The sequence below is a fragment of the Harmonia axyridis genome, chromosome 5 (assembly GCF_914767665.1).
Source record: "Harmonia axyridis chromosome 5, icHarAxyr1.1, whole genome shotgun sequence".
NCBI classification, from domain to species: Eukaryota; Metazoa; Arthropoda; class Insecta; order Coleoptera; family Coccinellidae; genus Harmonia; species Harmonia axyridis.
Window position 1 is genome coordinate 6,750,407 of NC_059505.1, and position 24,794 is coordinate 6,775,200.

General features: G+C 36.6%; 1 protein-coding gene across 3 annotated transcripts in view; it reads left to right on the forward strand.

Annotated features, from left to right (window-relative positions):
- Positions 1–4,970: 4,970 nt before the first annotated feature.
- LOC123680182 overlaps positions 4,971–24,794 on the forward strand; it is a 29,254-nt gene continuing 9,430 nt past the window's right edge. The window contains exons 1-7 of one of the 3 annotated variants that reach the window (XM_045617957.1): positions 4,971–5,119; positions 5,172–5,376; positions 5,434–5,675; positions 10,159–10,461; positions 12,159–12,210; positions 17,754–20,051; positions 20,949–21,142. In XM_045617957.1, the coding sequence (XP_045473913.1) occupies positions 5,051–5,119; positions 5,172–5,376; positions 5,434–5,675; positions 10,159–10,461; positions 12,159–12,210; positions 17,754–20,051; positions 20,949–21,142 (3,363 nt within the window). In that variant the 5' untranslated portion in view covers positions 4,971–5,050. The remainder of the gene's footprint in view (positions 5,120–5,171; positions 5,377–5,433; positions 5,676–10,158; positions 10,462–12,158; positions 12,211–17,753; positions 20,052–20,948; positions 21,143–24,794) is intronic. The other 2 variants (XM_045617958.1, XM_045617960.1) reach the window with 2 other exon arrangements.

Genomic DNA, 24,794 nt, shown 5'->3' on the forward strand with positions numbered 1-24,794 from the left:
CTTTTTGGTTTGTTGTAGTTTTGTCGTATCTGCAATCGATTTCGAGAAAAAAACTCTAACAGCTCTCTATTCGCAGGAAAATCGAAATTATTATAAAGATCCGCTTAGGTTGCTATCATAAATAAATTAATTATAAGTTTTGGTACTTATTTACCAACTCTGTAGCAAATATTAATAAAGATTCAATAAACTGGTTAAGCATCACAAAAAAGTAGGAATACAAGAAACACCTTGTATCTCGAAAACAAAGCTTTTGCTGGCTCATATTTATGGGCCAAGGTATAGCATATAGCTGAAATTGTCATAAAAAAAAGCAATCTAATGATGCAATAATATACTGGGTGTGCCATTTGAAATAAGGAAGTAGTAACGGCTGTGTTTTTTCGAGGTATATAACTTTAAGTTGGCATTACTGTTCAAGATGGCGACCAATTCAACAGCTGTCAAGTGATTTATTCTCAGTTTGGTTTGGCAATTCATCATGAATAGACTCACGCCTGAACAACGCTTGCAAATAGTGCAATTTTATTTCGAAAAAAATGGTTCTGTGCGGAATACGTATCGCGCACTACGTCCATTTTATTTTGTTTAGAGATGAAGCGCACTTCTGGTTGAATAGCTACGTCAACAAACAAAATTGCCGCATTTGGAGTGAAGCTAATCCTCAAGTGTATGTCAAAACACCGTTACATCCAGAAAAACTGACTGTTTGGTGCGCTTTATGGGCTGGTGGAATCATTGGTCCGTACTTCTTCAAAAACGATGATGGCCAGAACGTTATTGTCAATGGTGATCGGTATAGAGCCATGATTACTAACTTTTTCATTTCTGAATTGAACAACCATGATGTCCAGGAGGTGTGGTTCCAACAAGACGGCGTAAATGTCACACAGCTCGTGCCACAATCGATTTATTGAAAGACACGTTTGGTGCCTAATTTGACGTTTTGGACTTGTGAATTGGCCTCCAAGATCTTATGATTTAACACCGCTAGACTACTTTCTGTGGGGCTATGTAAAGTCATTGGTCTATGCGGATAAGCCACAAACCCTTGACCATTTGGAAGACAACATTCGCCGTGTTATGGCCGATATACGGCCACAAATGTTGGAAAAAGTCATCGAAAATTGGAAGTCCAGATTGGACTACATCCGAGCCAGCCGTGGCGGTCATATGCCAGAAATCATATTTAAAATGTAATGCCACAAGATTATTATCTTGCGGATAAATAAAATTCATGTCAATCGAATAATCCATCGTTGTTTTATTGCAATTTAAAGTTCTATAGCTCTAAAAAAAACACCCTTCAGTATATTTCAGGTATAACCGGACGTTGTAGAGATCTGAAAATATTTCAGGGAAAAAGATCATTGTCTGAGACTCCAAATTTTCAGCACAACATCATAATTAGTTTATTTATTTATTTTGAAAATAATACATCCAACAGGCCGTAAAGCCCAATTACAGGTGTACATAATTAAACTATCTCATAAAATTATACAATAACTATATTATCAAAACAAAAAGAAACAAATCATGATGAGTCTAGTTTAGTGAATCACCCTGTATATTTAACCGATTCTGAAATCATGTTTTCTTGGAATTCAGTAAAACGCTCTTTCTAATCACGAGTGTTGCCACCAACAAGCTAACATTTCAGGAAACATTTCCACAATTACGTTTGAACGAGGGCCTCGGAACTTCATGTCTCCGGTAGAGATAATTTTCGATTTCTGTCGTTCTCTCGAGCCCAATGTTCGAATCTCCGGCCTGTAATGATGTTTACACTTGCGGAAGCCCAAACAGGAACCGCCGGAAAATTTTGCTCTGATGTGGTGTAGTGAAGAGCAATTAGGTCAATTCTGGAGTGGAATCGAATTAAGACTTAGGAACCATGCTCTATTGGAAAAGGTCGAAGTGAAGCTGAAAACGCAAAGTAGAATTATAGGAAGAACATTCGTATTTGATTCTTGCAATTTTCTACAATTCTGGTTACGTGAACAACGTGAATGTTCAATAATTGGAGGTACATAAGAAAGTGACAGATTCTTCGGATTATTTAAAAAATGTCCTGTACACATGGGCCGCAAACGCTTTGTTTCCGAGATACAGGTTGTTGAATTTTGATTTAATTAAGTTTTCTTTTATAGCGTACCTTCCTTCCAAAAGATGTACTAACTGACAAAGAAACTGCAACACCCCCAGAAGGAGCTGTTTAAATTAATTTTTTTTTGGTAAAACATAGAGATAGTATAGCAAGGAGTAATTGATTGAAATTTGGAGAAAAAAACGAAGGATTTACATTTTTTTTCAATAAATTTGTTAATAATCTGTTTGTCCACCGTGATTATCTATACACTCCCCAACACGTCTCGGCATTGATGCAATAAGATATGGTATATTTCTTCTTGAGGGATACTATCCCAAGCTCCTTGTACTTCATGTCTCAGAGCCGCCAAAGTCTCCGTGGGGGCTGGGGTAAATTTCTCGAAATGACAACCCCGCCTCCCGTAGACCAATAATTCGACCTCTTTCAAATTCACTTAGCTGGCGATAAATTCCACGCACACGTGCTCTAGGCATTTTAACAACAACTAAACATCGACTTTGGATCTCCTCGAACAGCTGGTTTGTTGTAAAATTTGAAAAACTTGCAAAAAACGACTACAACATTTAAATAACAAAAATTGTTTACATGAAAAAACCTTCATGATTTTTTGTCCAAATTCAATCATATACTCCTTGCCATTCTATCTATGTTAAAAAAAAAATTAAATTTAAACAGCTCCTTGTATCAGTTTGTATATTTAACTTTAGCCATAACACAAGGAAATCCATTCTTTATAACGGGTGTTTTTTTTCGAGGTATATAACTTTAAGTTGGCATTACTGTTCAAGATGGCGACCGATTTAACAGCTGTCAAGTGATTTATTCTCAGTTTGGTTTGGCAATTCATCATGAATAGACTCACGCCTGAACAACGCTTGCAAAGAGTGCAATTTTATTTCGAAAATAATGGTTCTGTGCGGAATACGTATCGCGCACTAAGTCCATTTTATTTTGTTTAGCGATGAAGCGCACTTCTGGTTGAATAGCTACGTCAACAAACAAAATTGTCGAATCTGACTCCAAATGCGACAAGCTAATACGGTAATAAGGTGTATGTCGAAACACCTTTACATCCAGAAAAACTGACTGGTGCGCTTTATGGGCTGGTGGAATCATTGGTCCGTACTTCTTCAAAAACGATAATGGCCAGAACGTTACAGTCAACAGTGATCGGTATAGAGCCATGATTATTAACTTTTTCATTCCTGAATTGAACAATCATGATGTCCAGGAGCTGTGGTTCCAACAAGACGGCGAAACATGTCACACAGCTCGTGCCACAATCGATTTATTGAAAGACACGTTTGATGACCGCCTAATTTCACGTTTTGGACCTGTGAATTGGCCTCCAAGATCTTGTGATTTAACACCGCTAGACTACTTTCTGTGGGGCTACCTAAAGTCATTGGTCTATGCGGATAAGCCACAAACCCTTGACCATTCGGAAGACAACATTCGCCGTGTTATTGCCGATATACGGCCACAAGTGTTGGAAAAAGTCATCGAAAATTGGACGTCCAGATTAGACGACATCCTAGCCAGCCGTGGCGGTCATATGCCAGAAATCATATTTAAAATGTAATGCCAAAAGATTATCTTGCGGATAAATAAAATTCATGCCAATCGAATAATCCATCGTTGTTTTATTGCAATTTAAAGTTCTATAGCTCTAATAAAACACCCTTTACGATGACTCGTACTATGATTTAGCATAGATATTCCAATTTAAAGTTTCCGTCATGTGATATGCTAATTTTGTATGCAAATATACAGGGTGGTATTTTTTCCGGAACAGTGCCCGCTTCTTTACTCCAGACACTGTTTGGTGTCTTGTAGTTTAGTCGTATCTGCTACAGATTTCGAGAAAAAAATTTCAAACAATTCTCTAGTAATCGTCAGGAAAATTCAAATTATTATAAAGATCCAGTTAGTAAACTGTGACGAATAAGTGAATTATAAGTTCTGGTACCTTATTTTTATCCAATCTGACTTAGCAAATCAATCAATGATGGTTGATTTTCCTGGTGCTGACGTCGGAAACTCTTCACCAAGCCAAGATTCAGCTTCAACAGTATTTTTTCCCTTCAAAAAGCAATATTTTATCTGCACATTAGTTTTTAGTTGATCACATCTTTATGATCATCGAGACGAAATTATACAGGGTGTTTCCTAAACATGCGGCAAAAATTCAGGGGGTTGTTCCTTGGACTATTTTAAGCATGTTTTGTCCTTGGATGATTTTTGAAAAACCTCTTTGTTCCGAAGATACAGGGCGAACAACATTTTTCATATTTTTAAAATTAATAATAGTTTAAATAAAAATGCGTACCGCACTGTGTTTACTAAGTAGGTACAATTTATTTTTAAATTTGTTTAACAACATTCCAATTACTAAAAACGGCTTAAACCCCTTAGATTATTTCCTATGGGGCCATCTAAAATCATTAGTTTATACCACTCCAGTAGAAAATGTGGAAGACTTGCGAAATCGGATCATTGCTGGGTGTAACTTAATAAGAAATGATCCTGGTGTTTTTGAAAGGGTTCGGCAGTCAATGAGGAGAAGATTGGATGCTTGTATGCTGGCTAGAGGTGGTCATTTTCAACAGTTTTTGTAGGTTGAGTTGAATTTTCATGTAATTTTTCATAATAAAATGTTATTATCTGAAATTTTGTTTCCCCTATATCTTCGAAACAAATAGGTTTTTCAAAAATCATCAAAGGACAAAATATTCTTAGAATAGTCCAAGGAACAACCCCCTGAATTTTTGCCGCATGTTTAGGAAACACCCTGTAGAATGAGATGTAGATTTCTTCATTTCAAGATAGGACGCACCAACTGTCAAAACGGAACTAAATTTGTCATTATTTTGTCAAAATTGTTGTTTGACTACACATAATTTTAATTTTTGGCGAAAAAATTAAAATTGAACGTAAAAAATGGCGTTTGCACCCAACAATCCAAATGGAATATGTCTTGGGATGGACATTAGCGTTGGGGCGCTAAAGGTTTATCACGATTTTAATTAATGAGAACTTTGTTCAACTTGTTCAATTTTAGAGTGTAGGGAAAAAGGAGGGGAAAAAAGTCTTGAAAACAGGTGACGGTCTTACCCTCGGCGGGACAGAATTCTTTCATGGCATCCTTCCACAATGGAAATTCTTGGATGAGAAATATTTCGATAAATGGGCGGTGAAACAGATAAAATACAAAAAAAGATTGGCAGCCATAACAGCGAGAAGAATTGCAGACGCCGAAGCTGAATGTTGGTCCTGAATCATTAAATTCTAGAAACTTTAAATAACATGGTTTGAATTTGCAGTTAAATACGCTCATAACCATTTACTGTGTTTGGCTGGACCTGAATGGTATCAAGAGTTATCTCCACAACAAAAAGAATTGGTCGATAATTTGAGACCAGCGATCAAAAAAGATTTGGAAAGTCATCTGACCAAAGCAACTCAATCTGTTCTATCGCTATTGGGGATGAGACCTTTGCCCAATGATAGTCAGCTGTGGAGAGCTCTGACCAAAAGTTACGGATGTCCAGTAGAATTCTTATTGGTAAATTTATAACAGCATCTAGTCATTAAGGGGATTAATATAACAATTTAATGACCTATTTTGTTCTTCCCTTTTCCTCCTATTATTATTATTATTTGAACTGGGGTCGTTTTGGTTCGGTAAGCCTCCCGGGAACTGCGACCATGCAGATCTTTTGTTCTCTATCCTACTCATTCATAGAAACCCAGGAATGTCGTCAATGATGTTAATAAAACTGATAACCTCCTTAGGGGCCTTGGCCGTTACCTCTCTGGTATCCAGGTTACCCATGTGAATGGTTCTCAGGCCAGCCAGCTCTGGACACTTGCATACTAAGTGTTCGGCCGTTTCTACTTCCGATCCACAAAGCCTGCAAATCTCGTCTGCTGACTTTCCCATACGGTACAAATAATGTTTGTAACGACAGTGATCTGTCAGCAGTCCCACCATCACCCGAAGCTCGGCTCGCGACAGCTTCAGGAACTTTTTGGCGTAGGTAGGTGAAATCGTCACAAATTTCTTTGCCTGAACAAGTCTATGAGTGTTATTCCAGTGGATTGTCCTGCTGTTCAACTCCCATTGCAAGACCGCAGCTTTATATTGGTCTTTTCCTAGCCCACAGAAAGGCTCAGGTCCAGCAGGGGTTAACCTTGATGCACTTTTCGCATGTTCATCAGCTTTTTCATTTTCCTCAACCCCACAGTGCCCTGGTACCCATAGTAGAGTCACCTTACTTCCTCTGGAGAGTTGCTCTGCTCCCAAGTCAGCAGAGACCCCTGGTAACACGATTCCAGGGATCTCAGCGTGGTTTGGCTGTCCGTGGTGATGTAGATATGCGCCCTCTTGAGGTTCATTTTGAGACACTCCTGTGCGCATACATAAACAGCCATTATCTCGGTCTGTAGAATTGAGGGCTCACTTCCCACTTCCTCAGTTTAAGTCCATATATCCCAATGCCGGTGCCCTTCTCTGTTTTTGATCCATCCTCTTCCTCCTAATTTTACGAGCTTGTTCTATGGCCGACACAAATGTCTGTAATTTTGGAAATTTGAGCCGAGAATGGTTTTGCTTGATTCTTTTTGAAAATTTTTCCATGACCATTTCGCATATTTGCTGCTGTTCTCGGTAACTTCACGAATTCCATCTTTAAGGTCTTGAATCGATTGTGGAGCATTGGCATAAAATTAATCTCTTTCGTGGCTCCAAAGAAAAAAGGCTGAAGGTGTTAAATCAAGAGTTCTCGGTGGCCAATTGTGATCATCTCTTCGAGATATATAACAAGGAAGCTTTTTTTGCAAAATTGTGATTGTTTCGTTGATTGTGCGGCACATAGTGCCGCCTTGTCGAGAATATACGTCGTCCACATCAATGTTTTCCAATCCGTCCATAAAAATTTTCAATCATAGTTCGTTAGGGCAATCCATTCATCGTAATAGTTTCACCAGCCTCATTTTCGAATAGATAAGGTCTAATCACAGCCCAAAAATGAATGATAGAGAGGCTTTTCAACAATAATTCTTGGATTTTTCTAGTTTCAAATACGACCATTCTCCTTATTAACGTTGCCTCCGAGGTGAAAATAGGCCTCATCACTGATTATGAATTTTCCATGGAAATCCGAATATTTTGATGAATTTCAAGGACTCAATCAGCGAAAATACAACGTTGCTGACGATCGATAAGCTTGGGCTTTTGTGTTAACTGAACTTTAAAATCCTTAAGACCTAAGGCAAAATAAGGAGTTATGTTGTTTGTGGAATGTCTAATGCCAAGATCGACAAGGAATCGACAAACCTAGGTTTTCGCCAACACTACGGGCTACACCAGCCATATTCTGAGTTGTTCTTGAGCGACACACATGGTTTCGATTCTTCACATCGCTAACTTGTCCCAACAGTTATAATTTTTACACCAGTGTCACTTCTGACGGTCGAGAAGGTGTTTCACGACAACTCAAAAGTGCTTTAGTTTTGCGACCTGTGACTGAAAATTTTCACCATTTTTGTAGGTGATTTCTATCATTTAAATGCGTTTTTGAAGGGTGAATCGTTCCATTTTTAGTAATGGCGTAATTTTTGTTCATCAAATGTCAAAAGATGACAGCTATCCAGATTGGGGGCTACTCAAAATGAAACCTCTTATTGGAAAACCCTTTATTAGACCCTTGACATTTTCAGGCAGTTTCATCCAAGACCAAACATCTCAGTGGTTGAAATCCGTTGTTATTTTCATAGTTAGATCTATGTGAAATTTTATTTTCTCAATAATTGAAAAATAATCCAATCTAACTGAAATTCAGAAAATATTTTCAAATCTATCTTCATGATCATGGCTTATTTCCATTGAGAAATTAACGAAATTTCCTCCGATTACCTTGATGAATCAATTTAAAAAACATTTTGAGTGAAAAAATCTTTGGACATGAGGATGAACCCGGCATACACAGGGTGGGCCAACGAAAACTTAACACCTCGATTTTCCGACTTTGAAATGAAAATGTGGAGAGTAGCTCGGATTCGTCAATTTTTGATTCGAGGGGAAATAACTTTTCCGTTTTTTTCATCCCCGTAACTTAAACCCCCTAACGAGGGTTTTTAACCTAATTTTGAAAATCCTACTGAGGTACTATCTGATCCTGAAATTTCGCTTCAAAACATCCATCGATAATGAAATAACAGAGGCAATGTGAAATGTTATTCGCATCCGACACATTTCAAAGGTACTCAGTAGTTGTACTCTTCCACTCTTTTACCTGAGATTTCATTATCGTTGAAAATTTCGAAGAAAATTTCAGGATCAGATAGTACTCGATAAGATCTTCAAAATGAGGTATCGCAACACCCCTCATCCTCATTCGAAATCAAGGGGTTGTACTCACCCCCGTTAGGGGGTTGCAGTTACGGAGATGCGAAGAGTGGAATAGTTATTTATAATACAAGTGCAGAAGGCATTGATATTCTTCCACGAGTTCAAAATTCAAAAACGAGCCACGAAGTGGCGAGTTTTGGAATGAACGAGTGGTAGAATGAGCCTTCTGTACGAGTATTATACATTATTTTCTCTAATTCATTGCATTTTCATTGAAATTAATGAAATATTTCCATAAATATAATTTAGTGATTTTTGCATTGAAAAATGTTGGTTGGCAGAACTAATTTCTTTAAGGCAATTTGATGAATTGACAGATAAAGCCGTGGCGGAAAGTTCGGAGTGCCAACATAGAATAATAAAATATAACCATGAAAACTGTGCGTTTCTGATATATTCTCGCACGATATTGTTCTACAAGATGTGGAAGAATGAACGGAATAACCACAGAATTAGAGAAAAGTTGTTCCCACTCGAATCAGAAAATGACCAGTCCAAGCGATTTTCCACACTTTCATTTTAAAGCCGGAAAATCGTTGAAAAGTGTCGAGTTTTTGTTGGTCCACACTGTATTTAGGTTTATGCCTTTTCAATGCAGTGACGTAACTTCAGTGGGAAGAATCTAGAAAGATGTGTCATCTGTAAATCGAAAGCATCACGCATGGGAGAAATAGCTACTAGATTTTGAATAGAAAAACTCTCTTGTCTAACCTTTTTAAGTCAACATCAACCTTAGACTTATATAGTCTAAGGCCCAGTTTCACCAAACAGCACTTGATCCCAGATTGATTAAACTCCGCTTGTTACTAAAGCAGGCTTAACAGTGTTTTCTGTTTCTCCATGCATCAACCCGTCCGGAGATGATCGCGATTAACCGAATCGCGATTAAATAGTCGAACCATTTGGCAACGTTGTGAACAAAAAGTTATATAGTGTTCTGTATCGTATTAGCAGTGATGACCACCATTGGCGCTAGGTGTCAGGTGTCATTCATTCATAACTCATAACATTTCAAAACATTTGTCATCTTGTAAACAAAAAACAAAGTTAATTTTTGCCGAAAATGTCGAGTGATGTGCTTCGAAATATCGGAAACTTGCAGAAGTTAAAAAGAAATTATCCCATTTCACAAAACCACACATTCTGGAAAAAAAAACTATATAAGTAATTTTATTAACTCATTTATTTTTATTTACAAGTTTAACTGCTTCTTAAATAATATTTCAATCAAACATATCAATAAATTATTCTTTGCAATAAATGTCATAAAACCCGAAAACAAAGTTTACGTGTATTTTAAATGGGAAATATTGAGCCTATACATGTAGTCATATTTTGATAAAATTGACCCAAAAATTAGAAATTTCCGGAAAAATAATTACATAGACAAGAGTTCCATACTGATAAATAATTATTAATCTCAACTTGAAAGGTTATAATCCTCCAAAAATGGCCGATTAGTGCTAAATCGCGATTGGTCGATTAAATGGCGCTTTGGAGTGTGGTGAAACGCTACATTACATTAATCGTGATCTAAGGCCTCACTTAAGAGCCAAGTCAAGATTAAAGCATTTGGTGAAACTGGGCCTAAGACATCAACCCAACTGTGATAAACTGATATAGCCCTTGATTTCAGGTACTATATCAATACATAAAGGCCCATCGAAAGTTTTATTCTACCAACGATAGATTACTTCTTTCCGGTGTTGCACATTTATGCCTCAAAGACACTTTGCGTGAAATGCACATTCGTTCCCCCTCCCCACCAGCGAGAGAAAAAAAGCCAAGTCCTCCCAAACCGAAAAAAAAGAAGAAAAAGTACGGTAGTGCCTACTTGATCCCATTCACCTTCGAATGGCCTCAAAGAAGATCAGATAAATACACAAATCCAGTGATTCAACGACCGATATGTCCATATTTTTCTTATATCTGCGATTTCGTAAGTTATCACAAGTCAACAAGTATTTTTATAAATCAAAGTAGGTAAAGCTTATAGAAAGCTTCGTATCAATCAATTTAAGAGGGGTCTATAGTGTCTATACAGTTTCCGCAGTCAGTTCAAAAATGAAAACGCTTTATTTTGCGCTAGAGACCATCAATTTATATGCGATTTCACTATTATTCATCTTAAAGGGTACGTTGTAGGATTTCACATATGCCTACTTATGCGTTTCGTCCCTGGCACACACACCGGACTCATCAGTGTGACTTTGGTATATTTGTGTGTGCCGTGTCACAGACGCTTGGGGAATTTTTATCGGGAGCCGCCGGGCCTCGAACCCGGCACCTTGTCGCATCTCGGTGAGGGAGTCTACACTCTCAACCTCTAGGCCACCGAGTGCTGTATTTATTGTTGCTATGTGGAGCTTTATGAGAGAAAGTCCTTATTTATTAAGTTTTATGGAATGAAAAAATTAAATGACTTTTTTTTTTGAAGAATAAATATATGCATCATATAACTTTTCGAACAAACATTTCCTTTTTTATGACTTTTCACATAAAAATATTATACAATAGTCTTGTCAAAGGAGGAAAATGCGGTTTTTAAAAAATTTATAATAAAGATGTGAAAACATATTTTGAATTCTTGCATGTGGTAGAAAAGGACGGTAAATCAGAGCAACTTTTAAGAATGCTCCACTAATCCTGAAAAGTGGTGGGATCACAAGAACTTGCCACGTGGTATAAACCCCTTTTTATAGCACGTGGCATTTTCGTGATCAGCTAAAGTTTAACTACTCTTTTCCCAAGGTCTGTAGATTACACAGGTTGCCTCGTAACTTGGTTGAAGAGTGGGGTAACGCGTCATCCGGTGTCTGTCAAGGTCTATAGAGTGTCTGTATCGCCATTGGCCATCATTGACAGACATTTTATCGTAGCTATTTTATGATTGAAGATATTAAAGACTATTTAGGATAGACTAATAACGATATACGCGATCAAACTAATAAGAAAATCCGTGAAATCCCACGATTTCATTGCAATTAAATGTTATTTATTTGAATGTGTAAACCGAGTGACGTCAAGAATGGTTGACGCTGATTGGTTGAAAGTTACGACAACCTGTCTAAATCTATAGACCTTGCTTCTTTCCCCTCAGTGTTCTCAAGATTTCACCACAATAGTTTTCATGAAGAAGTGAGATTTGATACACAGCAGATAGATTTGTAAATGTAGAACTATAATTATTGTGAAGGGTTTTTCAATGAGAGGTTTATTTTAAATAGCCGGCCATCTGGGCAGCTGTCACTTTTAAAGATGTTGTCTTTTGATATTTGACTAGTAAAAACTACGTCATTACTAAAGAAGGAACGATGCACGCCTTAACAACGCATTGGAATTGTTAAAATTCACTACAAAAATTATGAAAATGAGAGATATTTTTTGAAATAAACTCTTTTTGTTAATACTAAGATGAAACCACTTATTGGAAAACCCATTATAAAGATCAAAATGATATCATTGTTTCTGCATGGAATATAATTTCATGGTATTTTTTGGGTGCAGTTCACGCTAAGAAGATTGGAGTCAATCGTCAATCAAGTTTTTCTGTTAAAACTGAATTATAGTTTTGTATAGCGGAATATCAGGAAGATAAATAAAAATTTTGAATAATAAATATCATTTTCTCAACAGGAAGCAGTACGTATAAGAAATTGTGATGACTTGCGTCAAGATGATAGAATTGGTAAGATTGAAATCAGTTCCACAATCCTCCTTTTTTTTACTCTAATTCCAAAATGAAAATTTAGGAGACTTAGCTGAATTGAGACATTATTCTTCCTTGATGAGGATGAGACACTCAGAAAGAATAAAAACAGTTTGATCGATACACAGGGTGATTTACATAGGCGTACAACTTTGCTTTTGTCGTTTTTTTCCGAAATTCGAGGCTTTATTGTAGAAAACTGGTTATACATTTATGATTCAAAGTATTGTCCATCGCTGGCCACTACTTTCTCTCATCATTCGGGCAGCGTACGAATCCCGCGTTGAAAGAGATCAATTAATCATGGCGGCAACTGATGCAGATGTGTCAGATCGAGATGGTGAAGATTTCGCAAATAATTGTGAATATACGGGTTCAAAAATGTTCAAGTGTTGTTCAAAAGCAACTAAAACATGCATTTGTAAAAACTGCTTATCTATTTTTCACGATAGTTGCGTGAAGAGGAACAAAAACGTTAAAATCGTCAGTGAAATGATCGTTGAGTGCTGTACTACGGCGAAGAACGACGAAATTAAACCCAACCAAGAAGATCAAAATGAAGAAGTAAATCAGCTGAAGCTAGAAGTAAAATACCTTAAAATACTAGTGGAAGAAATGAAGGATAAAAATAATGTTTTAAGCATAAACAATTCATTATTATTAGACAGATTGAAAGACCTAACAAAAAATGATGTAAACATGCCTGAAAAAAACAGATATCCAAGATCTGTTATAAACAACGATTCATCGTCTAAACAAGAACTTCAAATTCCCACCAATCCGGTAATTGCGCGCAATTATGCGCACGTCACAAAAGGTATTAGCACACAAACCACAGAACCCGACGTAAGTAATGTCAAAGTCAGAAATGACAGTCAACATCGAAATTATCAACATAAACAAAAACAAACATCTAAAACCCAATACGAAACTACTGAACCCAAAAATGAAACGAAAAAGATATCTCAAGAAACTTCTGACGAATTCAAAGTTGTAATGAATAGGCGGAACAATCGAAGAATAATATCTGCGAAAAACCTTGGCACGGCAAAACTTGAAGACAAAGAAAAAACCACGGGTTTCTCTGCAATCGAAAGAAAAGTCTGGATCTATATATACCGCATTAACAAACACGTTTCGGAACAGATAATTAGGGATTACATTAAAAAACAGCAAGATTTTTCAACTTGTAATATTGAGGTAAAGCAACTAGATGGAGATCCTAGTTTTAGTAAAAGATTTCTTGTAACAGCTCCAATAAATAAAAAAGAAGTGCTGTACGACCCTTCATTCTGGCCAGAAGGAGTAGGAATTAAGAGGTTCGACTTCTCAAAACATAAAGAGTTCCTAAGTAAAAATACTTCCTTTCCTGGGCAATGATGAACACCAAATACTATCAAGTACAACATCCAAATGCAATGTATCAATTCTACACCAAAATGTTCAATCTATCAATAATGCGACTGAACACCTTGAAAAAATAGCACAGGATATAAAAGAACTAAAGATAATTTGCGTAACAGAACACTGGAAGAGGAAAGAACAGCTCCAAAATCATAACATCAAGGATTTCTACCTTGCTAGTGCTTTCTGTCGTACTGAGTACATGCATGGTGGTAGTGCCATATATGTAAAGCAGGGCATAAAATTCCAAGAAATGAAGGACCTGGTCAGAAAATCGGTAGAAAAAATTTTGGAAATATCTGCAGTAGATGTCAAGATGGGCCCTAGGAACATCTTAATTTTATCAGTTTACACTACTCCAGGTCAAACAAAAGAATTCATCAAAAAATTCGAGGAGATTCTTCAGCTAATCTGCTGGACTAATAAAACTGTTGTAATTGCAGGTGACTTCAATATTAACCTTTTAGATGAATCTCACAAGAACACAATCTGCTTTGTGGAATTGTTAAACTCATATGGACTGAACGTTAGCATAGATGTACCAACAAGATCAACATTGGTTACAAAAACTTGTATAGACAACATTCTGATCAATCAATCAAACTTTACATCACAAATAATAAGAACACATATTTCTGACCACGATACAGCACAACTACTGACTCTTCAGGAAGAAATAGAACAAACAGAGGAATATCAATATAAAAGAAACATTACAGCCAATAATATCCAAGATTTAATCGAAAGACTGACGCTTTTAGATTGGAATGCTGTATATAAAATTCCAGAGAAGGAAGTAGATCAGCAATGGAGAACTTTCACAAATATGTTCAAAACAGAATTAGATTATGCTTGTCCGATAAGAAAAAATAAAACCACTGCTAGAAGACAACAAAAGCCAATCAATGATAATATTACAAAATGCAAGACCAGACTTGACATATTACACACTTGTAAAACATTCAATCCAGTCTTTATGGGAGCATACAAGGAGGTAAAAAAGGAATATGACAAAATGCTTAGAGATGAGAAAAGAGAAAGATATAAGCAGCAAATCCTTCAGTCTGATAACAAGATGAAAACACTATGGCAAACTGTAGCAAAAATCAAAAACAATACGAAAATCAACAAAGAGATTCCTGGAAATCCTTTAGAGATAGCAAATAATTTCAATCGTCATTTTGCAACAGCAGCTGAAGAAAAAATAAAACAGAACCAAAACATTCCATTTCAGAATGATATCACACGCAACGGTAACAATTTCAAATTTCGCCTGATAACTGAAGAAGAAACCCTTAAGATAATAGGAAAATTAAAAAACAAAAATAGTTCTGGAATTGACGACATTCCAATGTGCACAGTTAAAGCCTGTATGAATCAGACAGCTACTCCATTAGCATACCTTGTGAATAACTCCATGAAGCATGGTGTATTTCCTGAATTGCTCAAAAAAGCACTCATAAAACCAATCTACAAAAAGGGTAAAGAGAATGAACCGGAAAACTATAGGCCAATCAGCCTACTACCAGCATTCTCAAAAATATTAGAGCTGGCAATAAGTGAACAACTCGTAGATTTTCTTATAAATGAGGAAATTTTAAGTTCCACTCAACATGGATATGTGAAAGGAAAATCAACAACAACAGCAACATTCCAGTTCATTACTGATGTACTGAATGCATTGGAGGATTCCAAAGTGGTAATCGCCTTACTGCTGGACTTATCTAAGGCCTTTGATACCTTGTTTCACAAATATATCCTAAATAAATTGGACAGTTACGGAATAAGAGGAAAAGAGAAGGAGTGGTTTAGGTCATATCTGTCAAATCGAAAACAACAAGTAATTATAGATGGTAATGGCACGAGAACTTTATCCGAGGAGGCATTGATTCAATTTGGAGTTCCCCAAGGAAGTATACTGGGACCGATACTTTTCATCATCTTCATCAACGACCTGATGAGTGTACTACGTTCTGATCCAAATACATCCATGGTAAACTATGCCGATGACACAAGTTTTATATTGAAGGCGGACATCTTGCCCCAGATTGCAGACTTAGTACAGAGTATTCTCCAACAGGCTAATCACTGGTTTCAATCAAACAATTTATGTTTAAATGTAGAAAAAACATGTGCTATAATTATTAAAACCACACATGCAAACTTTCAAACACCTTCTCACATTCAGCTAAATGACAGTAAACTTGATCTTCAGACCTCAGGACGATTTCTTGGGTTAACTGTAGATGAGAACTTGAACTGGGATGAACATATTACAGGCCTGTGTACAAAACTGGGATCCATTTGTTATTCATTGGGTGTTTTACGAAACTATCTTGACTCATCGTCTGTGAGAATTGTCTACCAGGCAACCTTTGAAGCCAAAATAAGGTATGGTATTATGTTTTATGGTAGTGGTAATAACATGAAGCAAGTGCTAAAGATGCAAAAAAGAGCTATTCGAACAATAATGAGAATGCCATGCAGAGAAACATGCAGGGGCATATTTAGGAAACATGGACTACTTACAGCCATAGCGATACACATCCAAGAATGCTTGATATTTGTGTTCAAAAATAGAAACTGTTTCGAAACCAAAACCTCTACAAAATATGACACAAGAACAACTCAACTAAAATATCCAATACATAAGCTTTCACTCACAGAGAAAGGACCAGAATACAGGTGTATAAAATACTATAATAGACTTTCAAACCAGATGAGAGACATAACCAACCTCAAACTATTCAAGAAGGAAGTCTATAAGTTGCTGCTTCAGATTGAACCATATACAGTGGAAGAATTCTTGGTACATAATATTTGATATAAAATAGACTAAAGATTATTATCTGACACTGTTTCACTTCAGGTAGACAATGTATTGTACATGAACCTACTTTATTTGAAATAAAGCTCATTGTTATTATTATTATTATTAAAGAACCGCTCAACCAGGCCGTGTGCCATTGATCAAAACAAGTGATAGTCCGGGCAGGGGCAGTGTGTGGAGAATACGGCGGCAGGGGCAGGACTTCCCATTTCAACGTTTCCATGTATATCTTGACCACTTTCGCAACATGGAGTCGAGCATTGTCATGCTGAAAAATCACTTTATCATGTCTCCCGTTGTATTTCGGCCGTTTGTCTTTCAATGCTCGGCTTAAACGTATAAATGTGATTGTTTCAGTCGGTTTTATCAACTCATAATACACAACGTCGAGCTAGTCCCACGAAATACTGAGCATGACCTTGAAACCGTGAATATTCGGTTTGGCCGTCGACGTGGAAGCATGGCCGTGATATCCCCATGATTTTTTTCGTCTTTGCCTTGCAAGCAGCTGTTTACAAACAAACAAACGTAGTTCAACATCTCTCGGCTTCAAGTTGTAAGGTACCCAATTTCCTTTTTTCTGAATCATTTCCATGACTTTCAGGCGTTTTGAAATTGCTTGTTGCGTGATTCCCAATGATCCTGCCAATTCTTGTTACGTTTGACACGAGTCTTGATCAAGTAATGCTTCCAATTCTGGATCTTCTAAAACCTTTCCTCTTCCACCACCATGCTGGTTTTCGAAGTTAGAATCCCCGTTCCTGAAGCGTTGAAACCACTCTCGGCACGTTCTTTCACTAATAGCGGTCCATCATAGGTATTTGAGAGCATTCGATGAGTATCAGTCGCAGACTTCTTCATATTAAAGCAGAAAATTAAAACCTCTTGCAAATGACGAGATTTTAGCTCTTAAGCCGACATGTTTAATCGAGAATAACTTTATGATGCAAACACGAATCGACTAATATTTCGATGGCTTTATATTAATAAATACCTAAGTTTATTGTATGACATCTACGATCTATTTATTTCGACTATTACTTACCGCTAAAATCATCTATTGCAAAACAACGGAAGCAAAGTTGTACACCTAATATCAGCTCACTAAAAAACTTTGTTATATAAAAGATCATGTAATTTCTACAAAAAACTTTAAGGAAACATAATGGCAAACTTTTTCGGTGTATATCAATGCACAAATTATTCTCTGGCTAAATTTCTCCTTTATCTTACTCATCTACTCAAAATAACATTTATTGAATAATGTTTTATGGTTATTGCTTAACAGATGAGGACATCTCTTTACCTTGCGAGATGTTCGAGGATCATCTTTCTGCTGAAGAATACTATAACTTGATATTCAAACGTGGCGATGCTAAAAGATATATCATTATGCGACCAACAAAGTACGAAACAAAAATTCCAAAAACCTACCCTGGCATACTACCGAAATTCATGATTCCAAAAAAATATCCTCCACCTATCAAACTTATGTTAGACGTGAAGATTTACAATGAAATAAATCCTAAAAATATGAAAAGCAGGAAAGTTATAAGGACTATTTGCGAAGTTCGAATGAAACCAGGAGGTAGATCAGGACAGTCGGTAGGCCAGAAGCTTCTAGCAAAATACGTTTACATAAAAAACATAGGAGAATATATGAAAAAGAATGCTGATTCTGATATCATCGAAGATTCCGACGAAGGAGGAGATTATCCCTGTTCAATTTGTGGAGGTCCCGAAGGAAAAATGCATTCTCCAGAATTGAGACCTACCAAAGAGAAGAGCTGGATCAAAAGACCACGGTTCTCGAAGAAGGAGAAAGAGATCATTTACAAGAACTTATCGGAATTCATGCTGATGGATAAGAAGAAGGTAGAAGTCGTAGAAATTGATGAAGATGCGAAAAAACTAATAGCCGAAAATAAAAAATACATTGAGAAATGGGAAACTATATTTGAAAACATCGCACGCATGGAAAAATTGAGATTGGACACGGGGACATGCGTTTGCCCTGGAAGAACTAAAGACCCAGAGAAGTTTCTTCCCGACATAGACTGTACTTGTGCTATATGGAATATTCCCGTGCCTCCAAAACCAATCCCTCCTAAAATATCATGCGAGTGTGATCCGAAACTAGAGGAAGAATATATACCGCCTAAAGCAGATAAGTGCGACTGTAAGCAGAAGGCAAGAGAGAAGGCTATGGAAAAATGTAAGCAATGTGGGAAACCACTGGAGAAAACATCAGAGGAACTTGCAAACCAGGCAGTCTGCCAATGTACCAGAATTCTAGATGCTTGTGCTAATTGCGTGCCCCAAACACCGATGAAATTTCCTCTATTAGAAGGAGAAACTGAGAAGGAATGTGACTGTAAAGCAAAACCCCCTGAAGAAGGACAAGAGGTAACTGTTGCATATGTTTTTGTCGATAATAAAATGGCAAAAGAATCTTCTGAGGCTGATAAAGAAGATTGCGGTTGTAGAATTCCCAAACACTTCTACGAAGAGAAAAGTTGCTCTTGTAAAGAGAAAAAGGAAGCTAAAATGAAAAAGAAGGAAGAGAAACTCAAGGAAAAGGAAAAGAAAAAGAAAGATGAGACTAATAAGAAGATCGCCGCGAAGAGTAAAACTGACAAAAAAGATGCGAGTGAAAAGCCGGGTAAAGGAACGAAAGAGAAAGAGAAGGAGGTGAAGTGTCTGGTAGAATGTGGTAAAATATTAGAGTTGAATCGATGCCGGAGAGAAACTGAAAAACTCTTGAATTTATTGAAATGCGATTGTCCGAAGTGCAGGGATCTTCGGAAGAGCTACAGGGCGAGGTATGTTCAAGCTGGAGCTAGAGATGGTTGTGGGGGTATGTTACCGGTTATTGGAGGGGTCTCCGGTGCAGAAAAAGAATGCGACTGTTTGGAGAAATTCGAGAAAAGAGTCAAAGGAGTGAGTGAGTACAAAGAAAGGATGAGAGCCAAGGTGAAATTGAAATCGCAGAATGATAAGTATGTCATAAGTGGAGTACATCAAACTAACAAAGGACCGATATATAACCTACAAAGCGTGATCCCGAAGAAGCCTTGTATTTGCAAAACCAGCGAAGAGATTCTGACAGAAAAAAGAAACGACGAAGCACTGACCGATAACCTCAAACCAGGATTTAAACATGTGATTTTCGGTGTGAAAGGGGGCGATGAAAGTCATGAATACATTTTAGGTGGCGCCACTAAAGAATGTGAGTGCTCTGAGTTATATGATAAATTCATGAGGGAGCATAATGAGTGTTTGGTGAATTACGAACGCTATTTGAAGTATATGGAGAAGGAGATCCAAGCGTACATGGAAGATATGAACGAGAGGTATAAGGATCCACCGCTTACTGCCCAAAAATTGATTGAGAATGAGTTGAAAAAGATGACAGGAGCTCCAGGGATACCTTTGCCGCAGGGAAAAACCGAGTTTCTTATTTCGGGGGTGCAGGCTAAAGAACTGGGCAAATCTTTTATACTTGGAGGTATGCTTCTGAATAAGATAGAAAGCGATGAATGTACGATAGCAGTAGAGAGCTACACCCATATACCAGAAAAGAAAGGTAGGTTATTATCACTGAACTTAGAACTTACTTACAATATAGAGCTCATACAACTTTTTTCTTGGGTTTGTGAAGAGAAGATTTTCAAAACGGAGATTTGTTTTGCTGATATTTGTAAAGTAGGTCGACCCGTCGACTAGGTCTGAGAATCGCTCGATTTTTCATTTGAATTTACTCCAATATTTTGTGTATCTAAGAATGTTTCCTGTTGATATTTTCCAAAATCTTATTTTATTGCCAATATGTGGTTTTTAGCATGTTCGTTGCCGAAGCGACAAAATAATGAAACATGAGGCCAATCTTTGTCAGGTAACTTGTTTTGGCAACAAAAAAATTCTTTGGACGTCCAGGAGGTAATAGTATATTGTGCAACAAGTTGGGAAAGTCCAGCTTTTCTCACGGGTGTGGGAGTTAGTGACACTCGCCTAGCTTTTCTCACGAGTGTGGAAAGAAATACACGAGTGAGAAAAGGACTTTCTCTACATGTTACACACTATACTTTTCTACAACTGCACAAATTTAAATAGTTCAAGTAATGTACCTAATTCAATTCAAAGTGGCCTTCGTTGACATTATCTGTTCATTTCTTCCGTTTCCACAGAAACGGCTTCTCCAAAGCCCAATTTCATTGGTCTACCAAGACAGGTGTGGGCAGAGTGCCGTGAGGAATAATATTTCCCACAGTATGAGCAATACATAGTTTTGAAATTGAGTAATCTATGAAGAATACGCTTCTCTCCATAGCAGTTGTAGGAGAAATTTATTTATATCTCATCTCACAGAGTGAAAATCTTCGAATCACAAATGAATTGGTGGTTACCCACCTCTTTAAAAATCCCCATTTTTTGAAATATTGAAAGAAATAATGATAATCACTATTATTATGTATTTTTTAAGCAGGCACAACAGATGATATGACTAAATGTCGAAAAAATTTTCTCTGCAACTATATGACTTTTGGAAGGAATTGCGGAAATCCGTTTCAACCAACAAAAGAGATAGATATCAAGAATAGCAGTGAAGAAGTGATCTGTCAGTGTATTTCGTATGAGACTGTGATGAGCGAAACCCCAAAAGAGTCCGCGGTAGAGGTGAGTTGATTCCTGGAGAATATGTTCGAACTGTGTTATTATTCCATATAATCAATGTCAATGAGCGCATTCAGCAGAAAGATTAGTAGCCTAACTAGCTCCGCTAATAGGTATCAGTTTGGTAACATTAGTATTCTCTGCTGGACGAGTTGCTTCTTTTCTTGACAGCAATAGGTTCTGTGGGTCTTTCTTGAAGGTTATTTTAAGATGAGAGACAATTTTCTATTATAATATCGATTTTAATTTCCAAGTCTGCTTTCGGTATTATCACTATATTATTCTTCAATATATGGAAAATTCATTTGGAGTAAGATTTCAGAATGTTAATAAACGTATATGTTTCAGTTTCCATTTATTGCTATATTTGAAATTTAAATTTCGTCCCAAAATCACTGTCACAACTGTCACTAATGTCAGTTAATCAACATGTTACCAAAAAGTAGCATTAGATAAATTCGCTACCAAAGATGGTTACCGCTCCGTAGCGGAAACTGATATAATGTGTTCAGCAGAAAATTCATAGAATATTGACAACTGTTGAGTCTGCTGAACGCGCCCAATAATTCGAGACAGCTCCCTGGCGTAGCTAGGTAATCATGGCCTCAGTGCCAAAAATTAAATCGAGAAGAGCAGCGATGTGGAGTTAGAAGCTTAAAAGTGCTTTTAGTCATACATTTTTTTAAATTTTTCATTTTCATTCTTAAGACAGTCTTCTGAACACAAATCTAAAGTCACAACTTCAGAACATAATTACTCAATGAAATTGTTGAGTAACGTAACATGCCATAAAAAATAGTTATCTGATACATTTATAACCTTTTTGGAGAAATGTAAGGTGTTGAGGAAACAATAAAGCATAAGAAAACAATAAGTGCAAGATCAAAAAATTTGCTTTTTACCTTTCAATACCTGATATTACATTTATATCATCACCAAATCTAGAAACACATTTGTCGTCTTTCATCTTGCAATTTCCTTGACCTCTCTCTGTAAATGACCGAAAATATTCGAAATTATTCAGTTCATTCTTCGAAAGATAACACTCACTCAATAAGTCGCTAGATTTACCAGTGAAATACATTTTTTACTAAAAATTCTACTTCTACTATTCGTCAACAAAGTCACCTTCAAAAGTGAAGAATGGACAACAACGCTCCTCTAACTTTTCATTACCTTGCCAACTGATGTTTGACATTTTGGACGGCATTCACCGACTGTTTTCCGCTCAGCTGAGTCTCTCTTTGACTCAGGAGTGCAGTGATGAATTCATGTTTTTTATCCACGGTTACATGTCGACGTAAAAACTCTTCATTTCCGCTCAAACAGCTCCAAACAGCGTTTGGAATCGACGAGGCGTTGTTGCTTTTGATCAGCAGGAGCAAGTTGCGACACCTATTTCGAGTACAGTTTTTCTTTTATTCATATTTTACATAAATAAAAGAAAAACTGTATTCGAAATAGGTGTTGCAACTCGCTACCGCTGATCAATAGCAACAACGCAACAACACTACTTTCCGATATCCTCAACTCCATCGCTATCTCATGTAACTTTGATTTACGATTACTCAAAATCATTTCGTGGACTTTGTTGGAATTTTCCTCAGAGTAATAAACATAGATAGAGGGAGCATATGTCATTTTCAATATGCAAATTTTGTCCCCAACATGAAGTTTCAAATTTGACATGAAGTGCACGGAAATAAAAACATATCAGTGATATATTTCACTCAATTCCATAGACATATAGATATTGCCCCACAAAAGTTCAGGGTTTTTGAAACTGTTTCAAAAGTTTTCATTTTTTCAGCAATTTTTTGAATATAATAGATCTTAATGTTTACTCACTTATCTAAATTATTTTTTCGCCCATTCCTTCATGAGTTTCACAGTTTCAGTAATAATTTTCTTCAGAGGAAGAACTTACCTAACTTCGTTTTACACGTTTTATTCTCGGAAGGTTGTTTGTCATCAACTTCTTGGGTATGTTTTTTCTGATGTCTTTTGTGATGTTTTTCTAATTATTTTTTCTGACTTCTATTCGATTTCCTAATTTTACCTCTCCAATCTTTTTTTTTATCTGGAATCAGTCAAGTGGGATTTCTTTTTGAAAATACTATAAAAAGTCTGTATTTTGGGTCTGAAAATAAAAAAATATCAAGCGTCATCTGTCCCGAAATATCATGCGTCATCTATCCCAAACCCATGGGATAGATGACGCAACTGTTTAGGTTACAAAAAATTTCGAAAGATAGAGTTAGGTTAGTGAATACAGATTTTATAATAACCCAACTTCGAACTAAATTCGTCAGAACGAACTTGAACGATTTTTAGCGGATTTCTAATTAATAGTGGATCAAACTTGCAATCTTTTTAGGTACTTACCAACTATATATCACCCAATATCTTGTAAGTATATCTCACTTTCAACATAATTTTTTTCTAACGGCAAGAGTTTTACCTTGTCTTGGGATCGATTCTTCGAACAAAAAAAATGCGGTGGAATCATTCTCATCATTCCATGAACATTTTATGAATATTCTGAACATTACAATGCCGGTAAGGGAAACTGAAGTTAAGATAAATAAAAGAAAGAAGCAAATATGGAAAACTCCAAAACTTGAAGAAATGAAGAAAAACTTGGATGCTCTTTACACTATAGCTATATCAATGGGAGATGATTCTACTTTTAGAGTTTATAAATCCTACAAGGACGAGTACAGGAAAGAAATAAATAAAACTATTAGAGAAAAAAATGAAGAGTTTGTAAAAAGGGCGGATAATAAGCAAAAGGCATTATGGAAAGTGATAAGATCTAAAAACTCAAAAAATAAGAAAGTAAAAATAAATGAACAACTACAAGCTGAAGAACTCAATGAACACTTTGCTAGCATTGGCAAGAAAATTTCTGAAAAATTATTCACAACGCAAGAACCAGTTGAAGTTGCGCAAAACGTACCGAAGAATAATGAAAAATCCTGCTTTTTCTTTGATTGTACAGAAAATGAGGTCAAGAAAATAATAACATCGATGAAATCTAAGAAAACAGCGGATATTTACGATGTCACTACTGAAATTTTGAAAAGTCTATGTGAAGAAATTGCCAACCCAATATCCTTAATGGTGAATAAGTGTTTGAGAGAAGGTTACTTTCCGGATGAACTTAAATTAGCTAAAATAATTCCGGTCTATAAAGGAAAAGGAGACAAGACGAGCTGTGATAATTATAGACCCATATCAATACTTCCTTGTCTGTCAAAAATTTTCGAGTCCATTATAAAAAATAGAATGTTGAAATGGTTGCAAAAGCACAAATTATTGAACGAGAATCAACATGGATTCAGAAAAGGCCGGAGTACCACAACAGCCCTCATGAATGCTATAAATGAGGTCATAGACGGAATGGATAATGGCGAATATATGCAGATGCTCAACTTTGACTTGAGCAAAGCGTTTGATTCAGTCTCTCATACAATCCTGCTTAAAAAACTGTATGCTCATGGGTTTAGAGGAACTGTACTCAGATTGCTGGAGTCCTATTTGAAAAATAGGTCCCAAAAAGTATTTTTGAATAGTGTCTCGTCTACGGAACATGCAGTGGAATATGGTGTACCCCAGGGATCCGTACTTGGAACGATACTTTTCATTATATACA